Source organism: Dipodomys merriami, unplaced genomic scaffold (assembly GCF_024711535.1).
Source record: "Dipodomys merriami isolate MVZ:Mamm:240054 unplaced genomic scaffold, mDipMer1.0.p SCAF_91, whole genome shotgun sequence".
In the NCBI taxonomy this organism is placed as follows: Eukaryota; Metazoa; Chordata; class Mammalia; order Rodentia; family Heteromyidae; genus Dipodomys; species Dipodomys merriami.
In genome coordinates, this window is record NW_027206524.1 from 2,458,465 (window position 1) to 2,486,200 (window position 27,736).

Sequence of the window (27,736 nt, forward strand, 5' to 3'; positions counted from 1 at the left end):
TTATTTTTATAGTATTACCTCTGCTAATCCATGAACATAGGAGATCCTTCTATTTTCTGGAATCTTCTTTACTTTCTTAAAGGTTTTTAAATTTTCATAATGAAGGTCTTCACTTACTTGCTTAATTTAAACCAAGATATTGTTTTAAGGCTATAGTAATTGAAAGTGCATTTCTTATTTTGCTCTCATGCTATTATTCATTGTAGGTATGTAGAAAGCCTTGATTTTTGTAGGTTGATTTATATATCTTGCTACATTTAAAATTGTTTATCAGTTCCAGTAGATTTTGGGTGAAATCTTTATAATCTTTTCTGTATAGAATCATGTATCTGTAGAAATAAGGTTTCTTCCTTTCCTATTTAAATACCTTTTATTTCCTTCTCTTGTGTATCTGGTTAGAAGTTCTATCCCTATATTAAGAGGGTGAAGAATGTACACCCTTGTCTCAACCTTTACTTTAGAGAAAATGATTTCAGTTTTTCCTCTGTTGTGTGCTGTATTAACATGTAATTGACTTATGTATATTGAACTGTACTTGCATCTCTGGAATGAAACCAACTTGATTATAGTGTATTATCATTTTAGCTTGCTGTTGAATTCAATTGGCAAGTTTTTAATTTTTTTATTTATTTGAGGATATTTGCATCTATGTTCATTTCATTTTGTACAATTGAAACCCCATACCCAATTGAACTATATCTCCTTGCTATAGTTTGAATATTTTTTTAATGTGCCCTGCATAGGTTTGTACTGGAAGGTTGGATCATAATGTTTCAGTGTTCCGATATTAAAAGCTATATGTGCTGAGCCAGGAATAAATAAATTAGATTATGGGCACACTGCTCTGAGAAAAATGATTATTCATGGTCTTATAGAATGGGTTCTTGCAAGAACCTGCTATTATAAAGCATGACCATCACACTTCTGTATGTAGATGGTTCATTTTCAGTTTGTTTTCTGTTGCAATGAAGCCAAGAGGGCTTATCCAGATTGTTTTTAATCCTTCCACCAAATTTCCCCTATATTAAATAACATGCCTCATTTTAGCCAAGCACCAGTGGCTCATTCCTATAATTCTAGCTACCAGGAAGCTGAGATATGGAGGATAGCAGTTCAAAGCCAGCCAGGTATATGTTCCTAATCTCCAACTGACTAGCAAAAAAGATGAACTAGACACATGGCTCAAGTAGTAGAGCATCAGCTTTGAGCAAATAAACTGAGTAAAGCATGAGTCCCCTGTGTTCAAATAATGGCAAAAGCATCCTTCTCCTCCTCCTCCTCCTCCTCCTCCTCCTCATCATCATCATCATCATCATCATTTTAATAAATAATTAAGTTCCCCATCCCAGGTATTCTGTGATAGCAATGGGTAAAAAGAGAGTTCTTCCTTGTTCAGCCCTTGGCAACTGTCACTCTATTACCTCTCTGTTATATGAGCTAGAAAATAGGAAATCTATTGAGTTTATCTTATTTCATTTAACTTCATTCATTCACCATGCAATCTTCAGTTATATTCACTATTACATAATCCCTAAATACTCGGTTTATTTGTTTTTATTTTATTTACAAACAGAAAAGGATAAATACTAGACTAGGGTGCAAGCCAATTGGTAGAAGCTTTATTAGCGAGAACCTTGAATTCCAGTGATAATTCTGAGGTCTCTGAATGTTCATACATGTGCTGTATCAGTAAAGGCTGTTCTTCATGGAAGGCTGTGATGCTATGGTTCTGCAGAAGAAAGAAAAAGTAGCAAGTGAAGCTCATTTCCCAGGAAGGCCCGTCTATCGCTCATCTGTATCAGTTTTCTCTCTTGTTCTTAGATCTTGGAGGAAATGGTACTACTACAAGTGATCTTTGTAAATCCTGACATATCATTTCTCTTTCCAAGAACACTTAAAAGGTTTTCTTTTCTCTGTGGATATCAGTTATAAAGCATTTACAATTGGATCACCAATTCTCTGATTCTCTTTCTGCCATTTTTCCCCACATTCTCCTCTAGTCACATGGTCCCTGACCAGTTCTTAAGCATATTTAACACATTTATGCAACAAAATATTTGCCTCTACTGTAGCCTCAGGTGTGACACTTTCCTGCACAAGAAGCACCAAGTTTACTCCCACCTGTCAGTTCATAATTCTGATTTCATCATTTCAAAGAAGTCTTTCCTAAATAATGTTTCTACAGCAGTCCAATACATATCATTTCATGTTCTCTCTTTCCTCCTTTATTTTTGTATTAACTCATCACTCTATGACCAATGATAGTTTCCATATCTATATTCAGATCTGTCTCTACACATTAGAATATAAACTTGGTTCACTGATATGTTCTCAGCATCTAGACTAGAACCTAGTATATAGTAATTGTTGATAGATGCCAGGTGAAGTAAAAAAAAAAAAAAAAGAGTGTTCCAGTTGATTTTTTTGGATAAATTAGGCACTGACACTGGTTTGGCTGGCACTTTACAATTGGAGACTCAAAAAGCAAGGATGAGAGATAACTTTGGTATATAGTTACAGAGTTGAAATAAACTTTGGAATAAAATATAACTTAAACCATGTTTTTGAAAATGAACTTAATACCACAAAATAGTCAGAGATAAAGCTCTTATGAGTGAATAATCATTGTGTCTGAACTTAAACTACCCATTCTACAATACTTTAATCAAAAATATTTAAGGTTTAACAAGGAGCTTCCATGAGTTTCGAAGGAGTAATGGGAGGTCTGAAATTAAATTCTGAATGGTCTGTCAGCTACACTCTTAAGAACAGTGTGAGAACAATAAGCCAAAGAATCCAGATGCACAGAGCTGGAGAATCAGAAATACAGAATAAGAAATGGTAGATATATGAACATTACCAATCACCAAACTGTATCACCAAAGATCATTAATTTGATTATATAAATAATCAATTCCTTTGATCATTTTGTATTATTACCAATATTATTATACTCCTATTTAACTTAGCTTCCAGTAACTACTCTTGGTACTTACTGTTTTCAGTTCCCAGGAAATAGGTAGAAATCTCTTGTTAGTGTAATTTGTTCAATAGAGGGCAACTGGGCTTTAGTAGTTGGGTTTTCAAATGATTGTTGGACCTAGAACCAAACACTGCTTTAGATAAGATAAGCTGTATAAACTTATAGAAACCTTTTGCACTATATGCTAGATAATTCTGGGAGTAAAGAATACTCCTGTAGTTGATGGATTCCTATTCCCTCAGACTTCTACTCAATGTCTTAGCTTTCATGCCCTGTGTAACTCTGTATACTTCAAGAACAATCATTTATTCCTCATCTAGACCATCAGTTTCCATTTTCTCCTTGTTCTGTTTTGTAATTACAGACATGATAATCGATCATCCATTGGAGCTGGGCATGATTCAAACCCGTACACTTGAAAGGTAGAGATTGAATACAGCCTAGGGAAAAAAGTTCTCAAGACTCCATATCAACCAAAGTTAAGTGTGGTGGAACATGTCTGTTAACCTTGGTATATGGGAAGCTCAAATAGGATTATAGACTAGGCCAGCACAGGCATAAGGTGAGATAGTTCCTCGAAAATAATCAAGACAAAAAGGGCTAGTAAGAGTATGTGTTTAGCAAACATTAAGCCCTGTTTTCAACCCCCAGTAACAAGAGGGAATAAGAATTATATTTGGAGGAATTATCACATTTAAGCCTTTCTTGTTCTGCTTTGAGCTTCCATGGTGGCATTTTGACCTGTTTTTGTTTTGTTTTGTTTTTACTAGATTTTAAACTCCTGAATGAAAATAATCAGGTACTATTTCACTTTTTCTTTTTGACAAAGTTTGTTAATTTCATATGAAAGGTGAATAATGATAAATACTTTCTTAAGAACAAAATGTATAACTAGAAAATTAAAGAAATTACCTTTTGAAATATTTGCACTATGTGACGGGAGCAGGAATATTTCTGGAAGCATCGGATGAGCTCAGTGATGAAGGGGGAGCCGTATGTGGGATCTCTATAGGACAAGTTATCTGTGAAGAAAAAAGTTTTATGCCTTGGTCAGTTATCTTTCACTAATTGTATTATTATATCTTATTTATTTTTGAAAAATAAACGGTACAGAAAATTCTTTATATATTTAGAGGAAGTATAGAACTTTACATTGTCTCATTTTCTACATATGCAACAACAAATTGGAAGATATTGCACTAAAGAGTAAGCTAATTAGAGTTGCAGGTGCTAGCATGATGATGGCACTGTGATTCTTGGAGCCATCTACAATGTTTCTTCCACTCACTTCTCTAGCACTGAAGGAAGGAAAGAAACTCTTCAAGTTGACATAATAAGTACATGACGAAACATGACCACCTGGCTCCAAGATCATTCTCAGATTAAACTGTTCTGTGTTTCACAATATAATAAGCAAAATTGGCAAGAAGAACCAAATTTATAGTTACATAAGACTGAGAACTTTCAAGGATCTCATATAGAATGTAGTAATAACAGCTAATAACACTGTATCTTAGGCTTAAAATGTACTGAGAAGAGAGATTTTATGTAGACAAAGAGAATGTTTGTTAACGAGAGGTATATATTCAGGGCATAAATTCTGCTATTGTTTTTCTAATAATTGTCTCCAACCACATTTGATTGGATACATAAAATTAGTAGAAAATTTTATTTTCATTTTACTTCTTTAAAACGATTTATCAATAAGAATGGATAATTTGAAAATGAGAAAAATAAAAGTAACACGACTTAATCTGATTACCTAGATGTAAAATACTAAGTCCTTGGAGTTAAGAAGTCTCATCATGTCTTGTCCTTATTCTTTTAAAAGGGTGTTCTCATCCTTATGGGGTTATGAAATTGCACAACTGTAGGTAGAATCGGAAAGGAAGTATGGAGAGAATGCAATTGGGCTTGCATTCCATTACATCTCTACTCAAATACCTTAAATATATTCAATATGAAGCAGAATCAGTTGTTTAAGTGGTGTTTAAAATGGGATATTCCTTCTTTTAGTTGCTTTAATAATTTCCTATGACTATGAATATAAAGTGCAGCACTTCTATTCAAAGCACAATTTTTAAGGTGGGTGTGTCTCTGTCCCCAAATCATAACATTATTTATTTGAAATGCATTGACAGCAATCAAAATTACTCTCAGACCATTGCTGAACAGGTCTCATCTTATTTCTTGGAATTATTGAAAGGTAACCTTAGTGTAGAAGTGGAAAACACATACTTGGTGTTGAAGAGAAAAAAGCAATGAAGTCCTTCTCCCTGTGTCTCAGGGAAACAGCATCTTCCTCCAGGTTCTGTGACACGGAAAAGTTGTCTGCCAGGGCTGCTGGTGAATCTCTGAGCCACACTCCTCCACTGTTTACTAGAGACAACAATTTTCTACACTGACTCTCCTTCCATATGGATACCGCAGTTGCCCACCTAACTCATTGTTAATGTTAATTTTAACTAGTTACACACACACACACACACACACTTTTCCTTTCTTTTCTAATGTTATTGAGTAGTGAACCAAGAAATAGATTGAATCATATACAAATAATGACACTATCACAAATCACAGAAGAACCACCTATTTACTTAGAATAAGAAAATAATTATTCCATGATATACATTTTCCATATATAGTGAGTCTTTAAGGTAGGTCTGCTTTAGTGTTATGAGGAACTTCCATACTAATTTCTTTTTTTTAATTGGGAAAATACTGTACAGAGGGGTTATAATTACATGGGCAAGATAATGAGTACATTTCTTATCAAGCATTGTAGCCTCCTCCTTTGTTTCCCCTTCCCATCCCATCCTCCCCCCTACCCATCCACCCAACCCTCCTCCCCCGCCCCCACCAAAGTTGTGAAGTTCATTTTCGACATAACGACTTAAACGTCTCATTGTTGCAATGGGTCCACCTGTATCCTTATTTAAACACTTTGTTTATTTCCCTTCCCCTCCACAAATTCTAACAACATCAAATACAGTGAAAGCAGGGTTTATACTGTGGGAGAGGAACATACAAAGCAACAAAAAAATAATCTTATAAATGTGTTAGAAATAATCTCATGAAAGAAAAAAATTTGAATACATATCTTAGGGTTCATTTCCTTAACATCAACTTATCTGACCTATTCTGCTTGACTCAGACATATAAGGGAAACCATGAGACCTATGTTTCTTTGGGCCTGGCTTACTTCACTTAATATAATTTTTTCCAAGTCTTTCCATTTCCTAACAAAAGGGGCAATGTCATTCTTCCTGATGGAGGCATAAAATTCCATTGGGTATATATACCACATGTTCTTGATCCATTTATCTATTGAGGGCATCTGGGTTGGTTCCATAACTTAGCTATGGTAAATAAGGCTGAAATAAACATAGTTGTGCTGGTAGCTTTAGTGTGGGCTTGTTTGTGAACATTTGGGTAAATGCCCAAAAGTGGGATTGCTGGATTACTTTCCAAAGTGGTTGAATAAGTTTACACTACCACCAACAATGCAGTAAGGTTCCCTTCTGTCCACATCCCCTCCAGCATCTGTTCTTATTAGAGTTCTTGATTATAGTCATTCTAACTGGGGTGAGGTGGTATTTCAATGTTGTTTTGATTTGCATTTCTTTTATGACTGAGAGGTTGAGCATTTCTTCATGTGTCTATTGGCCATCCTTCTTTCCTCTTCAGAGAAGTTTCTCTTTAAGTCTTTATCTCATTTATTTATTGGGCAGTTGTTTCTTTGAAGATTTGTTGTTGGGGGATTTAATTTTTTAAGTTCCAGGTATATTTTAGATATGAGACCCTTGTCTGTTCTAAGGCTAGTGAAGATCTTCTCCCAGTCCGTGGGCTTTCTATTGATCTTGCCAGCTACGTCCTTTGCCATGCAGAAGCTCTGCAATTTCATGCAATCCTACTTGTCCAACCTTTCTTTGATTTGTTGTGGGTCTCTATTAAGAAAATTTTGGCCTGTGCCAAGGAGATCTAGGGTTTCTCCTATTCCATCCTGTAATGTTTTCAGAGTGTCTGCTTTGACTCCGAGGTCTTTGATCCATTTGGAGTTGATTCTGGTGCAGGGTGATATATAAGGATCTAGCTTTAGTTTTCTACAAGTAGTTAACCAATTTTGCCAGCACCATTTACTGAAGAGGCTGTCTTTCTTCCTTTCTATTTTTTTTTTGCTCCCTTATTGAAAATTAGATGGCTATATGTCTGTAGGTTCATTTCTGGGTTTTCAGTTCCATTCCATTGTTCCTGAGGTCTGTTCTTGTACCAGTACCAAGCTGTTTTGATTACTATGGCTTTATAGTAGAGTTTGAAATTTGGTATTGATATTCCTCCAGCAGTGTTCTTTCTGTTGAGGATTGTTTTTGCTATTCGGGGTCTTTTATTGTTCCATATGAATTTTTGGATTGTCTCTTCTATTTTCTTAAAGAATGAGGTTGGAATTTTGATAGGTATTGCATTGAATTTGTAGATAGCCTTGGGAAGTATTGCCATTTTCACGATGTTGATGCTTCCAATCCAGGAGCATGGGAGTTTTTACCACTTTCTAAGTTCTGTTTTGATTTCCTTTTTCAAGTTTTTAAAGTTTTCATCATAGAGGTCCTTCACTTCTTTGGTTAAGTTAATTCCTAGGTATTTTATTTTTTGTGGGCCTATTACGAATGGAGTTGGTTTCCTAATTTCAGCCACACTTTTCTCATTGTTGGCATACAGAAAAGCCATTGATTTTTGGGGGTTAATTTTATACCCTGCTACTTTGCCAAAGTTTTGAATCAGCTTGAGTAATTTGGGAGTGGAGTCTATGGGATTCTTTAAATATAAGATCATGTCATCTGCAAAGAGGGAGAGTTTTACTTCTTATTTCCCTATTTGGATCCCCTTTATGTTTGCATCTTGTCTTATTGCTGTAGCTAAGCAATCTAATACTAGATTGAAGAGAAGTGGAGAGAGTGGACATCCTTGTCTCGTTCCTGAGTTAAGAGGAAATGGCTTTAGTTTTTCACCTTTAAGTCTAATGCTGGCTGTAGATTTGTCATATACAGACTTTATTGTATTGAGGAATGTTCCATGGATTCCTAATTTTTCCAAAACCTTTATCATAAAGGGGAGTTGGATCTTGTCAAATGCTTTTTCTGCATCTATTGAGATAACCATGTGGTTCTTATCCTTGCTCCTTTTGATGTGATGAATTATGTTAACTGATTTTTGTATATTGGACCAACTTTGCATCCATGAAATGAATCCTGTTTGATCATGGTGTATGATTTTTTGGATGAATTGAAGTCGATTGGCCAAAATTTTGTTGAGAAATTTTGCATCAATGTTCATGAAAGAAATGGGTCCATAGTTCTCTTTCTTTGATGAGTCCCTGCCTGGTTTTGGGATGAGGGTTATGATGGCTTCATAGAATGAGTTCGGTAGTGAATTTTCTCTTTCAATTTCATTGAAGAGTTGGAGGAGTATTCGTGTGATCTCTGCATTGAAGGCCTTGTAGAATTCCGCTGTAAAGCCATCTGGTCCTGGGCTTTTCTTAGATGGGAGGTCTCTTATGGCTGTTTCTATTTCAATGCTAGATATGGGCCTCTTAAGATAGCTTAACTCATCTTGGTTTAGTTTTGGCATGTCAGTATTTGCTAGGAAAAGGTCCATTTCTGTCAAGTTCTCAAACTTATTAGCATAAAGTTTTGAGAAGTATTCCCTTCTAATGTTCTGAATCTTGGTCATTTCTGTGGTGATGTTTCCATTCCCATCTCTGAGTTTATTTATTTGGGTGTGTTCTCTTCTTTTTCTGATAAGATTTGCTAAGGGTCTGTCAATTTTGTTAATTTTTTCGAAGAACCAACTCTTTGTTTTGTTGATTCTTTCTATGGTTTTTTGGGATTTTAATTTATTTAATTCTGATTTAATTTTAATTATTTCTTTCCATTTGCTGGATTGGGGTTTATCTTCCTGCTCTTTTTCAAGGAGGCTCAGATGTGTCATTAAATTGTTGGTTTCAGATCTCTCCGATTTGTTGATGTAGGAACTCAGAGGTATAAACTTGCCTCTGATACTGCCTTTGTTGTGTCCCAGAGGAGCTGGTAATTTGTGTGTTCATTTTTGTTGAATATCATGAACATTTGAATTTCCTTTTTTTTATCTTCCATGATCCACTGGTGATCAACAGTGTGTTGTTCAGCCTCCATGTGTTACAGGATTTTCTTTGGTGGCTTTTGGTGTTGAGTTCTAATTTTATTCCCTTGTGGTCTGAGAGAATGCAAGGTATAACTTCAATGTTTCTGAATTTGGACAAGTTTACTTTGTGGCCTAAAATGTAATCTACTTTGGAAAATGTTCCATATGCTGCTGAGAAAAACATGTATTTTGATGGTGCTGGGTGAAATATTTGGTAGATGTCTGTTAAATCTTGTTGGTCTATGCAGTTGTTTAGATCTGCGGTTTCTCTGTTGAGTTTTTGCTGAGTTGATCTATCTAGTGGGAAAGTGGTGTGTTAAAGTCCCCAACAATTAATGTCTTTGCATCTATGTGGGTTTTGAGGGAAAGTAATGTTTCTTGAATATTTGGGTGCTCCATTGCTTGCCAAATAGATATTTAGAATTGCAATATTCTCCTGAAGGGCAGATCACTTAATTAGTATATAGCAACCTTCTTTATCTCTTCTCACTAATTTTAATTTGAAGTCTATTTTATCTGATATTAGGATTGCAACTCCCGCCTGTTTATGTGGGCCATTTGCTTGGTAGATTTTGTTCCAGCCTTTCACGTTGAAAATTTGTTTGTTTTTATGGGCAAGATGTGACTCCTGAAGGCAGCAGATAGAAGGATCTTGCTTTTTAATCCAACTAGACAGTCTATGTCGCTTAATTGGAGAGTTAAATCTGTTTATGTTGAGAGATAGGACTGGGAAGTATTTAGGAGTTCCTGCCACTTATTCCACCTTCTTGGGGGCTGCAGCTACTTGGTTCTTCCTATGATTCTTGGATTCTCAGTTTGGGTACGGTTTCTTGTCCTTTATTGTGGTCTTGTTGGTTTTCTATGTGTAGGACATCTTTAAGAATCTTTTGTATTGCTGGTTTGGTGGAGATATATTGTTTCAATATTTCTTTGCTATGGAAGGTTTTTGTTTGACTTTCGGTTATGAAGGAGAGTTTAGCTGGGTATAGAATTCTTGGTTGATAGTTGTTTGTCTTTAGAGCATGGCATACATTATTCCAAGCTCTTCTTGCTTTGATTGTCTCCGCTGAGAAATCTGAGGTGATTCTAATTGGCTTCCCTTTATAATTGATTGATCTTTTCTCCTTGACAGCTTTAATGATCTTTTCCTTGGTCTGAATTGATCCTGTATGGATTATAATGTGATGGTGGGATGTCCTATTCTGGTCTGGTCTATTCGGAGTTCTAAAAGCTTCTTGTATCTGAATAGGCCTATCTTTTTGCATGTTTGGGGAGTTCTCTGCTAGGATCCTGTTAAACAAATTTCCTAGACCATTAACTTCTGTCTCTAGGTGCTCCTCTACGCCCTTTATCCTCACATTAGGACTTCTGATGGTATCTTCCAAGTGTTGAATAGATCTATCATATTTCTTGGGTTTGTCTTGGATGGTTGTATGTTCTTTCTCTATAATATCTAGGCTGTCTTCAATCCCCGAAATTCGATCTTCTGCATGGTCTAACCTACTATCAAGACTTTCTACTTTGTTTTTTAGTTCTTTTCCTTCGAATTGGTCGGCTTTGATGGCTTCAAATTCTTTGTTGAAGCTTTCTTTTAGATCTTGTATGAACTTCTTTACTTCCTTAATGTGATGTTCAGTGTTTATTCTCCAATCACTTAGTTGATTGGTTATGGTTTCCTTGGACTCCCATTCCTTCTGTTGGGTTCCATTCAGCATTCCTTTTGTGGTCTCCCTGACTTCTTTCAGCTCTCCATTTATGGATTCCATGAATGCCTTTAGTGATCTGTCTGTATTCTCATCTCACTCTCTGAATTCCTGTATTACTCTCTGGTTAGCTTATTCACTTTCTCGCAGTTCCTGTAGTTCTCTTTGAGTGTTCTCAGCCTGTTCAAGCCATTCTTGACTTTCTCTTTGAGTGATCTCAGCTTGCTCACGCCATTCCTTTATTTCTCTTTGAGTGTTCTCAAGCTGCTTATGCAATTCCTGTATCAATCTTTGAGTAGCTTCCTCACGCTCATGATATTCCTGTATTAAGCTTTGTTTTGCCTCCTCTCTCTCCCTATCATGCTCATACAGAGTCCTTTGCAGGTTTTCAATATTTTTATTTACCATGTTTGCCAGTAGTGTTTGTAGAGCTTTTTGGGAACTCTCCTCTGGATTATTCTTTATCTTTTCTGTCCCCTGATTATCATGAGTGGGATTTGAGATACCCAGACTTGCCATTTTTCTTGTGTTTTTCCGGGTTGCTCTGCCCATTTGGGATGAAAGTAGCACCAGTTTTGTGCTAGCACACTATTTTAAGGCAAGCATCAACCAAAGTCTGTAGTTGCACAGTCAAAAGTCTGCATATACAATCTAGTTCAACAGATATATCTATTCAACATCAAACAACTATGTATTAATTTGCTACAAACCGCAAAGAAGAATTTGGCAAACAGAAATTATTAGGTTTAGGGAGAGATGTGGGTAAAAATAGGCATAGAGGGATGTGGAAAGGCAGTGGGAGAATTAACTAAATCCTAATCCCAAAGCGGGAAATAGGTTGGATGCAGTGATAGTAGAGAGAGAGAAAAAAAGAAGAAAGAGAAAGAAAAAAAGACATTCCATTTGTTAGGAAATGGAAAGGCTTGGAAAAAATTATATTAAGTGAAGTAAGCCAGGCCCAAAGAAGCATAGGTCCCATGGTTTCCCTTATTTGCAATATCTAGTATAGGTATGAGTCAAGCAGAAAAGGTCAGATAATGTGATGTTAGGAAAATGAACCCTTAATATGTATTTTAATGTTTTCGTTTCTTTCATGCATATGTTTCTAACGCATTTATAAGATTATTTCTTTGTTGCTTTGTATGTCCCTCCCCCACAGTGTAACCCCCGCTTTCACTATATTTGATGTCAGTATAACATGTGGAGGAGATGGGGGCAAACAAGTCGTGTAAGGATTCAGGTGGACCTGTTGCAACAATGAGAAGTACAAAATGTCATGTCAAAACCAGCTTTACAATGTCGGTGGGGGGGGGAAGGGGGTATAATTGGGTGGGGGGAGGGGGGAGGCTGGGAAGGGAGGTGAAGGGTAAACAAAGGAGGAGGCTGCAATGCTTGGTAAGAAATGTATGCATTATCCTGCCCATGTAATTGTAGCCCCTCTGTACAGTATGTTCTCAAATAAAATAAAATAAAAAAAAAGAAAAACAAAAATTAAATATTAAAAAGTGTAACACTTAAAAATTATGCAAATTTCAAAACTTAATTTTCAGAGAAGAACGTGGATAGAATAAGAGAATGGGCGGGATAGAAAGGAGATGTGAAAAACTTATAAATGAAATGCTTAAAATATTACATAAGTATAAAGAGGTAGTACTGATAGTAAGGAATTTAAGTCTAAGAGGTTTTAAATTGAGTAATAAATTTCTGGATTAAGTGTGTACACAATGAGGGCTAAGGTCTAATAATCGACTATGGTTATATCTGAGGATGAGCAGAACAGCAATTAAGTCATGCAAAGAAGAATGAAAGAGAAGAAAAAGTGAAAAGAATGAGAAGGAAAGAAAAAAAAGGATCAAATGGTCAGTAGAGCTAAACAAAAAAAAAATTTTAAAGAAAAAAAAGAAAAAGAAAGTACACACACATATACCCCTAAAATAAAAATTATAAGAGGAAGAAAAAAAGTTAATAGAAAACAAAAAAATTTGTTTCAAGTTAAAAATTAAAAAAAGTTTTAGAAAATTTTTTTAAATAAAAGGTACAAAAAGAGTTCTTTGATTTTGGGGGGGGGGAGGGTAATGGGAAGATCCTATATCTGCCTTATGTCCATAACCAGTCTCTTGTTGTAGTCTCTGTCTGTTTGTGGTGTTTGATTTTCCTGTGGGTTGGATGGTTTCTTTAGTCAGTTTGTGTGAGCAGGCAAAAAAATGCTCTGCTTTGCCCAGGATTTTGTGATCCACCTCCCAAGCTAGTTCAATGGGAAGGAGATCTGCTTTGAGCATCACAAAAAAGGGAGATGACTGTTTCCTCTAGCTTGGAGATGTTGTGATAAGGCTAGGTTCTGGGTAGAGTTGAGGCCTTTCAGCAAACAGCAGCTATCCCTGAGGAGCTAGCTGCTGAGAAACTAAAAGAGCCCAGCCTGGAGCCATTCTCAGGGTTTACATACTAATTTCTATAGTGGCTACACTAGGTGACATTCACATCAATGGTACATGTGGGTTCCTCCCCAATGTGCACCAGCATTTGTTGTTTATTTTCTTGATGAATTGGGTGAAATGGAATTAGAATATAATTTTGATTTGCATTTCTATTTTTAGCTAGGGATATTGAATTTTTCTTCATATACACATACATACACATGAATACACACACTTATATTAGCCATTTGCATTTCCTGTTCTGAGAGTTGTCTCTTCTATTCATTTACCCTATTTCATATTGAGATGTTTGTTGCTTTGCTGTTTAATTTGTTGATCTCTTTGTACACTCTGGATATAACTACTTAACTCCTTACCTGGTAACACACAAACCTTAGCTTCCAGATTTTAGCTAAATTGTTCAATTTAAAATGAACACAAATACAGTGAAAACAGGGGTTATACTGTCTTGGGGCGGGGTACATACAAAGCAACAAAAAAAAATCACATGGTACCTTATAGCTTATAAATATGTTAGAAATAATAGCAAGAAAGAAAAAACCACATGTATCCTTATCTTGGGGTTCATTTTGCTTATCATCCTCTTATCTAACCTTTTCTGCTTGACTCAGACATATACTAGTTATTCCAAATAAGGGAAACCATGGGACCTATGTTTCTTTGGGCCTGGCTTACTTCACTTAACATAATTTTTCCAAGTCTTTCCATTTCCTAACAAATGGGGCAATGTCATTCTTTCTGATGGAAGCATAGAAGTCCATTGTGTATATATACCACATTTTCTTGATCCATTCATCTAAATAGGGATACAAGTTGACCCATTGCAACAATGAGATCTACAAGACACTATATCGAAAAACAAACTTTACAATATAGGCGAGGGAGGGGAAGGGGGCAATGTAGTTGTGGAGATGGGAGGTAGGAGGGAAAGGATGGTAGGGAAAAAACAAAGGAGGAGGCAATAATGCTTGACAAGAAATGTACTCATTCCTTTGCTCATGTAACTGTAACCCCTCTGTACAGTATTTTCACAATAAAAACTTATTTAAAAAATGAACACAAATGAAGATGAAATGAATCTTCCAGTAGGCATGAAGCAGTTGAGCATCAAACGAAAATTCAAATACAATCCCCCCATATTCTATAAACACCCTATTGTTCAACCATAAGTAATGTATGAGAGATAATAATGTACTGCTATTATTCAATGACCTCTGTTCCCTTTAATTTTTTATAATTATTAACATATTAATTTTATGTATTAATTTAATGTGATTTTTCCATACATGAATGTAGTAAGCCTTGGTTATATGCACCCTCTCTTTACCTCTTCTCTCTGTCTCTCTCTCTTTCTGTCTCTCTCTCTCTTTCTCTCTCTCTCTGTCTCTCTCTCCATTTCCCCAAGGAACAGTTTCATTCACTGCTATTTACCCTCGACTTTTACAGGCATATTTGTTAGTTTATTTGTTTCCTCACTTGAGAGAAAATGTGGTATTTTTCTGTGCCTTGCTTGTTTTATTGTGCACAGTGCTCTACAAGTTCATCAGCCTTCCTGTAAATGTGTTATTCTTGTTGAGTAGGTAATTCTCCAATGTGTATAAATACCACATTTTCTTTATCCAGTAATCAATTAATAGACCTGTTGTCTGATTTCATATATCAGCTTCTGTGAATATGCTTCTATAGAGATAGGTATACAAATTTTTATTTCACTGACTTTGATTACTTTGGGTATATACCTACAAGTAGCTTTACAAGATCATATAGTAGTTCTAATTTAAGTTTTGAGAGGATTTTGGCTGTACTATAAGGGTTCATTTTGTATACACATCCTTGTCATCCTTTGTTATTTTTTATTTTTAGATAATGGCCAAATTGTTGTTGCATTGCTTGCTCTTTTGTTTAAGTTTTTGAGTTTTTAAAAAATCTGATTATCAACCCTCTTGTCATATGCCAAATGTTTTCCCCATTCTGTAGGCTGACTCCTCTTTCTGTGATTATTTCCTTTGTTGGACAGAGGTTTTAGATTTGATAGAATCCCATTTGTCAGTCTTTGTTTTATTTCTTGATATATTGGATTTCTATTCAGGAAATTGTTGCCTCTGCTTAATCATGAAGTGATACTTGTATATATAACCATCTTCTAGGTCTTATTTATGATCTTCGATATCTCTTGAATTAATATTTGTGCAGGGTCAGATTGTTTCTGTCTTCTACATGTGGATAACTGGTTTTAAGAGCCTCATTTATTGAATAGTCTGTCTTTTATTCAGTGTATGAACTGGGCACTGGTGGAATCCTACTTCTTATCAATAGAGAAATGAGGGGCTCAAAGAAACATAGGCTCCATGGTTTCTCTCATTTGTTATTATTAGTATATTTCTAGGATAGTCCTAGCAGTGGATCACAATAGTTCAATAGCTATGTACATATGACCATATAAAAGGATGCTAATCGAAATGAAAGTCAAGATATGGAAACGGGGTATTTTGGTTGTGGTAGTTTTATGTTGTTGTTGTTTTTGTTTTTTGTTTTTTTTGGTCCGGTCATGGGGTCTGAACTCTGGACCTGGGCGCTGTCCCTCAGCTCTTCAGCTCAAGGCTAGCACTCTACCACTTGAGCCACAACGCCACTTCCAGCTTTTTTCTTTTTGCTTATGTGGTGCTGAGGAATCGAACCCAGAGCCTCAGGCATGCAAGGCAAGCACTCTACCACTGAGTCACTTTCCCAGCCCAAGGTTGTAGTATGTAATATACTGAATAAAGTTCATCCTTCCTTCCCTTCCTTCCTTCCTCCTCATCTCCCTCCCTCCTTATTTCCCTCCCTCCTTTCCTTCCTTCCTTTCTCTGTTTTCTTTCTTTCCTCCCTCCCTCCCTCTCTCTCTCATTCCCTCTCTCCCTCTCTCCCTCCGTTGCTCCCTCCTTCGCTCCTTCCCTCCCTCCCTCCTACACTCCCTCCCTCCCTCCCTTCTTCCTTCCTTCCTTCCTTCCCCTTCCTTCCTTCCTTCCTTCCTTCCTTCCTTCCTTCCTTCCTTCCTTCCTTCCTTCCTTCCTCTTTCTTTCTTTCTTTCCTTCCTTCCTTCCTTCCTTCCTTTCTTTCTTTCTTTCTTTCTTTCTTTCTTTCTTTCTTTCTTTCTTTCTTTCTTTCTTTCTTTCTTTCTTTCTTTCTTTTCTTCTTTTTCCCTTTGGTTTATCATCTGTTGTCAGAGTTTTTGATTTTTGTTACTCTATATTTTGTATATAAGCTTATCTGAGTTGGGGAAGGGAAGCAGAATAGCAAAATACTTAGACAATGTAAACAGTGATACTCACAAGACACTAGGTTGCAGATGAACTTTACAACTTGTGGGGGAAAGGGAATCCAGGAAAGGAAAGTAAGAGAAAATGAGGGAGAGGAAAACAGTGATCAACAAGAAATGTACTCATTACTTCTCTTATGTAACTGTAACCCCTCTGACATCACCCTTACAATTACAATAAAATAAATTCCCCACAATTTCTTAAATAACTATTTTTTTTCCTCAAGTGGTTGTTCAATTGTCATGTGTTTATAGTTTCTCTTACTGATGGTTTCTGGTTGCTTTCTTTTGTTGTCTGATAAGATGTAATGAAATAATTCACTGTTGTTTAATTTTTTAAGATTTGCAATTGATCTCATATATAGTCATTATTAAAAAGATGACATGTGCTGATGAAAAGAATATCTATTCTGTGGCTATTTGTATACTTTGTGTCTGTGCTGTAGCCATCTATCAGGTTTATTTGGTAAGTAGTGTATCTAAACTCCAAAGGAGCTTCGTTGACTTTTTGTCTGGATGGCATATCTATCTCATGACATATCTATTAGAATTTCCTAGTAATTAAATTTAGAATATTTGAACAAGATGCAGTGTAAGATGTGTGCGGGATCTTCTTCAACCCCATTCATAGCCATTAGATTTCTCATCGTGGAACTTACCACCTCTGCAGGCCTGCACAATGATGACCTTGGGTTTGTCTCTTAGACCACGGCAGTTGCAGGTGTTGAATATCTGATAGATGGTGTCATAAAATAACACATCTGGGGTTTTATCGCTATGCATAGTTCCGCAGATTCCATGTGGGGTGCCATGAGACATCAGCACCAAGAATGTGCTGTCTGAGTAGTTGTGCTCTGGTCTGTCAGCAAAAGCTCTCAGCACTGACTCCATATCCTGGAAAAGGACAATGTCTACTGCAGTAGAACAAGTAGTAAAAATTATCTGGCATTCTAAATCTGCCATCAGCAGCAGGAAACATGCATAAGGCTCTTGTCAGAGTGGTTAATCAATAATAATACTTTATTTTCTTGATTTGTGTCTTCCATCTTTGTGCTCTTTCTGACATACTGTAAACAGTCTTCTTGATATATTATACATCTATTTATGTTATTCATACTACATTTTCTCACCAAATGAGAGCCTTGATAAAGGAACCACAAAACTTTCTCTCTGTATCTTTTCACATGTGCTTTAAGGAAAAACAAACCTTAGCACTGATACTCCACTTTTGATTACTCCCTTCTTCAGATTATTCCCTCTGCCTGGCCATGCATGTAGAAGTCTCAAGTTAGCCCTTTCACTTATAGCTCCCTCTGTCTGGAAAACCTTTCCTACTCATTTTTCCAAAGCATGTCATTCTTTGTAATCCTGTCTCATTTTTATGCTGTCTATTCACAGAAGCTTTTCTGAACCTCATCAAGCATTGCTCTCACATCTCTCATTGCTATTTTTATTCTTTTTATGTCAAATATTAATATATGTTGTCTCTCTTCACTCTAACCTAGACCAATGCAAGCTGGACATTAACTGCCTCATTTACACAATCATTCCCAGTTTTAGGAAGAACTTTCACACCAAGTCAGAGCTCATACTTGTGTTAGCATTAATTTTTCTACAAATTACTAGCAATAAATTATAATTATCCTACTTTAGAACTAAGAATTGTGTGGATACATATTCCACTTCTCCATTTACATGATAGAAAAAAATATTGGTAGCAGAAAGAGAAATACCTGCCTAAAATGTAGAGATTCATTTGTCTATTTTCACAATTTGTATATTACACACACACACACACACACACACACACACACACACACACACACACACACACACACACACACACACAATATAAATACAGATGTGGCCTATGCTTGTAAAGAGTTTTGTCAGACAGCAAGGAAATGTAATGAATATTTATTATGATTACAATGAGTGAGGAGCTCTTACCTTGGCTGTACTGAATGTATATTAAGATTGCAATGAGTAAGGAGCTCTTACCTTGGCTGTACTGAATGTATATTAAGATTACAATGAGTGAGGAGCTCTTACCATGGCTTTAAGGTTCCTTTCTACAGTCACAGTATAGCCCAGGTCCTCAAGCAGCCTTTCCATTCCTCTGATGTCAATTTCCGCACCATACCTCAGAGAATGGTGGTCAAACTTTATATTACATATAATGAGAGCTTGGCGTGTGCGACCAGTTCTTTCCTTTATTGGATAGATCTACAAAAAACGGATATTCAGTAAGGTTAATTTACTAGCATTCTCTGAATCTCTTATATTCCTGGATCCACTTTGGATCACAAGTGCTACATTACTTGATTAATTCAGTCCCAAGTGCCACAAAAGTAATTAGTCAAAGAGCAGCATACCCCCATCAGTGTTGCTTTACTAGGTCTTAGGTAGTTTCCTCTCCCCAGCCTCTATCAGAAGACATTGCCTTCCTGTTTCTTTAGTGTCCAGAGCTAGGAACAGAACATATCTGGAATGGTTATTCAAGAATCTTAACTAAACTCGAATAATTTTACCTTCTATAAATTTATCTACACTTAATTAAATCTTTCTTAGAATTCAAGCTGCAGATCAAATTTACTGTTAGTGATAGTTATTCATCACTGGCTCCAGTAAGAATAAACAAAATTGATCCTTTGGGTTTGATGATACAGTTTTTAGCACATCAGTGTTTTTCAAACATTAATGATATTGTTTAAAAATCCTTCATGTCTAGTGTTTTCAACTCAGTAAACATTTTTATACTATGATTATAACTAAATTTCCCACAAATTCCAAACAGAAGCAATAAGTGAATATAAGCACCGGACATTTTATCATCAAGTTGAAGGAGAATTGGAATCTGGTTGAAGCTATTCAGCAATTCCTTGAAAGCCTCAATGAGAAAGTTTACCACTGTCCCTTTTCCCCAAAATGGTGATTTAAGAAATTATGTCTTTAGTGGGAGCAGTTGTTTTTTGCCCTCACTTCCATGCACCAAGCATTGTACCTCATCTGCCATTTCTGCACTGAGTCTCAGGAATTTCTCACGGGGACAAAGCTGGAGGACATCAGACCCTGCTGACTCAGCTGGTTGAGTCTTGGTGATAGGACGAACTGTAAGGAAACATGAAAAAAAAAGGTAATTTATGATTTCTGCTTTTGTGACTCAATTAAGTACCTCAGAGAACTAAGAGAAAAAGGAATCCCAAGAAGACATTTTAATATGTAGGCAGTATAAATAAAGAGATGGGTAAAAACTGAGAAAGAATTCATTGATAGAGTAAAACACTCTCAAAAATGAAACAATAGATTTTCACCTTTCTGAGGAACCTACTATTTGAGACCAAACTTGGCTTTTGCATCTTCCACAGAAACATTTTTATTTTTCCATTTGTTTTACTTTGGTAGCATTTACTCATCAAAGTACATTTGCATGTCTCTAAGCAAAAATATATTAAGTATTTCTCAGGGTGCTATTCATTAGAAAATGCTATGAATTGAAATGGTCTGTTCAAAATTTTCTTATATCCACATTTAAAAGTTACTAAGATCCACAATTTACCAAGTAAATATAAGCAGGAAAAGTACTTCGATATGTTTTATTTAATGTATCAAAAATATTATCATTGCATTACTTCCCATAATTCAAGGGCATATACAGTTGGTACTTCATTTTGCATGCCATTTTGCAATTAGTCTCTTCACCAAATCCACGTGATTCATAGAAACATACCACTACACTTGAAATCTTGAATTCTATATCATTCAGAAATTACTCATTTCAGAAACAGCTTGACTTCTTACACTTTCTAGAAGAAATAGGTTTCAGTTATCTGTCATTGAATGTTAAAGTCAGATGCTCAGGAAAAGTATTCTTTTTTTTTTTTTTGTCAGTCATGGGTCATGAACTCTGGGCTTGGATGCTATCCCTCTGCTCTTCAGCTCAAGGCAAGTGCGCTGCTGCTTAAGCTACAGCACCACTTCTAGTTTTCATGGTTTATTGGAGATGAGGGTCTCATGGACTTTCCTTCCCGGGCTGGCTTTGAACCGTGATCTTCAGATCTCAGCCTGTTGAGTAGCTAAGATTACAGGCATGAGCCACCGGTGCCCAGCAGGAAAAATGTTCTTTAATGATAGTGATATTTTATCTCAGGTCAAAGATTTTATTTTCTTATTTTTTGGAGAGATAGAGGTATGCTGACATAATTTTAGGTACTAGAGAAAATGTCTATGTATATGTAATTCTAAAATCAAAAATTATTTCATTGCAAAACAGAAAATACAGAGGAGTCCACGCCCCAAATTTCTCATAACCAATCAGTGCAATAGAAGGAATTTAAACAAAAATTTTATGTTCTTAATCTTATGAAACTCTGTCCCTTGAAACTGATACAAAAAGGGAGAGCACGTATAGAACAAGAGAAAGCCATGTTTCTTGGTAGGTAGAAATTTGAGTGTTCATGTCTCTAATAATTAACAGTGCTCAGAACATAAGAGTGCATGTGTGTGCATTCACACATGCAGTCTATATGTATGTATTTATGCATTTGTCAAATGAAATTGAACAAAAACAGTTTGTCTTCTTTATATTCTTTACTCTATAACCTCCAGGCTTGGCTAAGAATCCTTAAAATTATATCTTTGCCTAAAGAACTTGTGAGGCTTTACCTATTCTAATATCTCACTTAGTGCCCTATTCCAAAGGGCTAGTGCACTCAGATTACAGGGATTACTGATGAATCTACAATGCCAGTAGGTCCAAGGGTCCACCAGACCACTCACAAAAGGGCCTACAGGGTACTCCTTTCTACAAAAAGCCTTGGCTCTTCAAGTAGTTTGTAGATGTTAATGTTCATTATGATCCTTGTGGTTGCTAAACTCACTTTGAATCTCCTTTTACTTAAAATTTGATTATCATGTTCTGTATTACCCGTGATTATTTTAAATGTGAGACTTTTCAAGCAGTCTAAATATTGAAAAAAGCAATTAATCTTCAGAAGACCTAGTGTAAATATTAATGAGAATGTATCCTGGGATATAGTCTTGGACATCTAGCATGCTCACATCCCTTCTCTATAAAAAAATGGCTTACTGGTAATTACTCATTAGTAGTATCTAATATTAGGGCTAAAGATTTATGTTTAGGCTCTATGGGAAACTGTCTGTCATCCAGTAACTTGTATCTGTACATTTGGACTCTAGTAATATAGTTCAATTTGGTTCAGAAGTTGTGCAAAAGTATAAAACTTAACATTTGGGCATGGAGATTTTTTTATATTTTTGGAAATACAGAAATAGGCAAGCCTTAGAAAATTCTAAATTGTAGCTCCTACATAATAATTATAATGATAACTAATATTTATTGCATGCATGGCCTTCATTTGCCTATTTATCCCATATTAAGTAGGTATGTCTTATGTGTTAGTTATTCTAATGATTACTATTACCACTAGATTTATGATCTAGTGGAAGAAACTTACTAGATGCTAGCCTTATTCACTGAGATGTAAAAGGAATAAGGTGGAACAAAATAAAGGAAGTAAGTATAATTTTAGGTAGGTTTATGGAACTACTAGAATATTTGAACAGAAATATTGCATATGAAGGTAGAGCTAAATGACTCTGGAATGTATAGAGTTCATTATAGAGAGCCTGAGATGAGTGCTAGTATGTTGGGATTTATCAGGTACCTGGCATTACTATGTTAGCAACTTTACAAGTTATAAGAAGAATTATTGGAATTGTCTCTATTTTACAGATCCTAAGACTGATGTCTGAGGAGGTTAAGAAACTTGTGCCAAGTTACTGAATTCACAGGATGACAGAATCTCTAAGTTTAGGGTTTTTCCTACAGTGTTTCTATATTAATTATTTCTGTTTAAACAAAAGGACTCTGTTTTGGGAATTGGTTCTCACCCTGCTAAAGACAAAGGCTGTAGGAAAGACAGTGATTATTTTAATGAAAATGGTATTTCAATAATAGAATGATCAGAAAATCGAGAAGACACTGAGGATCCGGAATTTTGAGATATCCATTGTAAGTTATTCTAGACTTACCGTTGACATCATTGCCTTTTGGCTTCTCTTTAAGGATTGTTTCCCTTAGCACTTGACGTGTAATAATATCAGGGTTCCGCTGCAAAGCGTCCACAAAGACCCAACGTTTATCTCTCCACTCAGCATTGTTAAATGTTTCCTTGTCCTGTTCCTCAAGTTTCACCTTATTGTTTTGTACCAAATTTTCCAAAAAACCAGTGAGGATATTTTTGCCCACAACTTCTGCCATCTTAAATGGATTTTTCTTAAAGTTGTTTTCTGTAAGAAACAGGAAAATTTGTTCCACTATATGCACAACTAGCAAATTTTTCCTGAACTTTAAACACAGCTTCTATGATGTGAAATGCCCTTGAAGTGCATCCTGCTTTTACCATCTCAGCAACAAAGTACACACATCTTTCATTGTATCTGTAGAACCCTTTCACCTGTTTAAATTAATACCAGAATATAGTATATACTTGGTTTGAAACAAGTTATTTAATATCAATTGATTTAAAAAAAGATGATGTCTCAGCATGTAATATAACTGTAAAATGAGTATTAACTTTTATAGTTATACTAAATACCCATAGCAAAAATCATTTTCAAATAATCACTATTTATCAATTATATTCTATTTTCTTTATAAATATAAATATACCATACCCTTACAATAAACCAGTAGGATATTTATTTTTCCTACCTTAAACTAAAAAAAATCATAAATATAAATATCACTTAAATGTATTAATTACGGTTGCATAAATCCTAATTTGCATAAAACCAGATTATATCTATTAGGATTCAAATTCTGTTGGTGTATCATATTCTGTTGTTAACCATGACATTGCATTAGTGACAATAGTGAAAATTTATGGAGCACCTATTGTGCGTTACATAAATCTCATTGAAATACCATGAAAAAAATTTTGTCAAAGTGTAGTACATGGTACCAAATCAAGCCCAATGCCAACACGGGATAAACCATAGGTGGAAAAAAAAAAAGCAAGAATGACTTTGGTGTCCTATATAGTTTATATACATTTATCTCAAATAGGAAAGGAAAGGGGGAACAACAAAATGTTGAGACAAAGAAGAAAGGGCAAACCAATGTAACAGCAATACTCACAAGATAATGTGTTGGAAATGAACTTTGCAATGTTGGGGGTGCATTGCGGGGAGGAAAATGGAAGAAAAATGAGGGAAGGGATAACAATGTTTGACAAGAAATGTACTGTCTACCTTATGTATGTAACTGTAACCCCTCTGTACGTCAGCTTGACAATAAAATTATATATTTTTTAAAAATGTAGTACATGTGCTCATGGGATACTACTATTCAGCCATTGGAAAATGAAATTGTCATTTGTGAAAACATGGGAGAAAGTGGAGGATATTATGTTAAGTAAAATAAACTAGCCAGGGTATTAAAGTTAAATACTTCATGATCTATCAAATGTGCATTTTAAAAATACAAAACTAAAAATGAAGAGTAAAATAGTGCTTACCAAGGTCTGTGGTGGAGGAAAGAAAGTTAGAGAGATGTGAGCTACGGGAAACATTTCCTTAGAAGAAATATGTTAATAGTGATGTATTGTTAGTTGTTCAGAGAGTACATTTTAAGTATTCTCAGCTCTCTTTCTCTTTCTCTCTCTCACACACACAATTATAGGAGGTAACACCTATGTTAATTAAATTCATTTAGGTATCACTCAATATATGAATATTTTAAAATGCCATATTTTACATCATAAACCTGCATTTTTTATTTTCAACTGCAATAACAGAATTTTTAAATGAGATTTTGCCTAAAATCCTCTTTCCATAAACTGCTTAATCTCAGTGTACCAATTGTAAGCCTTAAATAAGAAACAACTGACTTTCAAATTTATGAAGTCAGTCTAGACATAGATCCTAACTCTGAGAACTGTATTCTCAGTATCAATGAGTTATCTTTTTACCATTACCCAGAAACTTCCTAAATTCAACACTTAAAGCAGAACTGTACACTTTAATTCTCCTCTTTTGTACTCTGCTAGTACACACTTTCTAACCTGTAAGGAAACAGCAGCCCTGATGACAGACAGCACACCCATTGGTCTCATTTCTCTATATCTCATTTTCTGTCCAATCCATATTGTATTGGCTTTCTCTGATCAATATTTACAGAATCTGACAATTTCTTTTGATCCTGATTATGTCTTTCTGTCCAGGCCAACATACTTCCTTTCTCAATTATTCCAGCAAGCTTATAAACTCTTCCCTATTTCCTTTTCTATTCTTTACAATGAAGCAGGATATTCCAGTACCTAGATTAGATCACAAAGCTTTCTGATCAATATCATCTAAGGTGTTTTCATTCTTCCAATATTGTTAATACCTTGCTTGTCATATTTTACATATTCTGCCCTTTTTTAAGTTTCTAGAAAATCCTACAAGGGCTTTACCTACATTTTAAATTCCTTACCCAACTCATTCTTTCCTCTTGTGTCCTCTGTTTATCTTTGTTTTAATTAGTACTTTCTTCAGGGAATCCTTCCAGATGCCCCCTGGCTGCATGGAGGGACAAGTGTATGTGCTCCTGAGGTACCTTGCTTTTCCCTAGACCAGAAATTTTCTCCACATAATTATAATTCCCAATATACTTGTCATTACCCCACTATTATTTTTTAAGCTCTGCAAGGTCAAAGCCTTTAAACTAGGTCTACATTACTTGTGGCATTCAAGTGGTCTTCAGTAATGCACTCTTTAATCACACATTGATGTAAGCACAAATGAATAAAATGTAGGCATGATCCAACTATTAATGAAACTCTTTATGTTTAATGGCAAGTTAAGTAAGTTTGATTACTGAATATGAGTACATTGTAAGATTTGAGGTACAGGGACATTACACTCACTCTCCTATTCATTTAAGGATAATCAATGAGCACCTATTTGTAAATGATTATCTGATAGTGTTGTAAATACCCTTTTGTAAATACATTCCCAGGTATTAAGGCTTAGAAGTAGATGGAGAGATGGGTGCCATGCAAATAATCTAATTTTATTATTAGCATATGCACAAGAAAAGCATTTTTAAACAGCACTCATCAAGTGGCAGTTGGCTGGGTTTGAAACTGAGACCTGAAAGGTTAGTGGAGGCTCAGAGGCTTATATTCTGAAGGGGACCTATTTCTGGAGGGAGTAGTATGAGCAAAAGTACAAAATCTTGATATTGTCAGGAAGCTAGTGGAGCTGAGCTTTAAAAGAGTACTATAATAAAAGCAGAAATATATGGCACAAACTTGAAATGGCAATGTTCAGATGCACATTGCTTTTTGAATACTTGTGCAGACAATGGAGATAAGCTAGAGTTTTAATCAAGCCAACCTGAGATCACTCTACCAAATGTACCTTTTACCTTAGACAAATTTTATCATTTTTCTCTCAGTATCTTCTTGCAGTTGGTAATTACAAAATACAATTGCATAATTTTACTTTTATGCATTTTTATTGTTATTATACAAGTGATATACAGAAGGGCTGTAGTTGTCTAAGTGATGTAATGAGTACAGTTTTTGAAGTGTCACTCTTTGCCTCACTTTCTTCCAGTTTTTCCCCTCCCTTCTGCACCCACAAATTGTACAGTTTATTTCAACATAGTAACTAGTTGATTACCACTGCTGCATTTGTCCCACCATTTCTGTGCCTCCCTTACCTTCCCAAAGACAGATAACTGAAAAAAACAAACAGCAAAAAAGAAAAAAAAACTCTTGTTTCCATTTCCTGGAGTTCATTTCAGTCAATATCAGTTTATATGATCAGATGCACATAGGGATCCCACTTTTGTGTTCCTGATGTAAGAATGTTCTCCTTTGGTCTAACTGAATGTGAATGCCTAGAGACATGTATAATTTATCAGGCCCCAATGTATTTATTTATTTATTACCATCCAGTGTGTTTACATGGAGATCTATTGGCACATTGTAGCTACTACAAATGAGGGAAAACATGAAACCTATTTTTATCTGGATCTGGCTTACTTCACTTATAATTTTTTTCAAGTCTTTCCATTTTCTTATGAATAGTACAATGTGATTCTGATGGATGAATAGAATTCTATTGTGTATTTATACCATAATTTCTTGATTCAGAGCATCTAGGATGATTCCATATCTTACCTTGGTAAATAATGCTGGCAAAATTGGCTATCCACATGCAGAAAACTAAAGTTGGATTCTTATATATCATCTTGCACTAGAATCAGTTCAAAATGGATCAACTACCTCATTGTAAGCCCCAAAATCATGCAAATATTACAGAAAGGAGTAAGGGAAACACTAGGGCTCCCAGACACAGCGTAAAACTTTACTAAGTAAAGATACAGAATGTCAACAAGTAAAAGAAGGACTGGATCAAACTTAAACGTTTCTGCCTGGCAATGGACATATCTAACAAGGTAAGTAGAAAACCCACAGAATGGGAGAAGATATTTACCAGCTATGCATCAGACAAGGGCCTCAGATGCAAACTATTCTTAGAGCTCAGAAAAATGTACTCATTACCTTACTCATGTAATTGTAACCCTTCTGTACAGCATCTGTGCAATAAAATAAAATTTAAAAAAATAAACCTCCAAAAACTAAACCCTCAAAGAAACAACAACCCAATTAATAAGCTAATGACTTCTCAGGAGAAGACGTAAAAGGATATAAGAAGATGTAAAAAAAAAAAAAAAGATGAAAACTGTTCAAGATCCAGCCATAAAGGAATTGCACATCAAAACAACATTGACATTCTACCTCACCCAAGTTAGAATGGCTATTTCAAGAAAACTAACAATAACAAATGCTGGCATGGATATACCTAAAAGGGTACTCTATTAACATCGTTGGTAGGAATGTAAACTTATTTAAACATTCTGGAAAGTAGTATGAAGTTTCCTCAAAAGTCTAAAACATACAGCTTCCTTATGACTCAGCAGTTCCAGTCCTGGACACTTATCCAGTGGACTACAAACAGAGCCACACTAAAATGACCACCACAACCATTTTCATTGCAGTATTATTTACCATTGCATACTTTTAAATATTCATTTAAGAGAATAAAGAGGAGGTCATGCAGA

The 27,736-nt window shown here is 35.5% G+C and overlaps 1 protein-coding gene across 3 annotated transcripts in view; it reads right to left on the reverse strand.

Moving 5' to 3' along the window:
* Nucleotides 1-1,536: 1,536 nt before the first annotated feature.
* Nucleotides 1,537-27,736, reverse strand: part of LOC138821380 (caspase-4-like) — a 28,318-nt gene continuing 2,118 nt past the window's right edge. Inside the window, exons 2-10 of one of the 3 annotated variants that reach the window (XM_070013563.1) lie at nt 22,651-22,908; nt 19,601-19,707; nt 18,649-18,822; nt 17,256-17,490; nt 16,610-16,639; nt 5,222-5,362; nt 3,896-4,005; nt 2,997-3,100; nt 1,537-1,729 (exon numbers count right to left, since the gene is read on the reverse strand). In XM_070013563.1, coding sequence (XP_069869664.1) covers nt 3,002-3,100; nt 3,896-4,005; nt 5,222-5,362; nt 16,610-16,639; nt 17,256-17,490; nt 18,649-18,822; nt 19,601-19,707; nt 22,651-22,908 — 1,154 coding nt within the window. In that variant the 3' untranslated portion in view covers nt 1,537-1,729; nt 2,997-3,001. The remainder of the gene's footprint in view (nt 1,730-2,996; nt 3,101-3,895; nt 4,006-5,221; nt 5,363-16,609; nt 16,640-17,255; nt 17,491-18,648; nt 18,823-19,600; nt 19,708-22,650; nt 22,909-27,736) is intronic. The other 2 variants (XM_070013564.1, XM_070013565.1) reach the window with 2 other exon arrangements.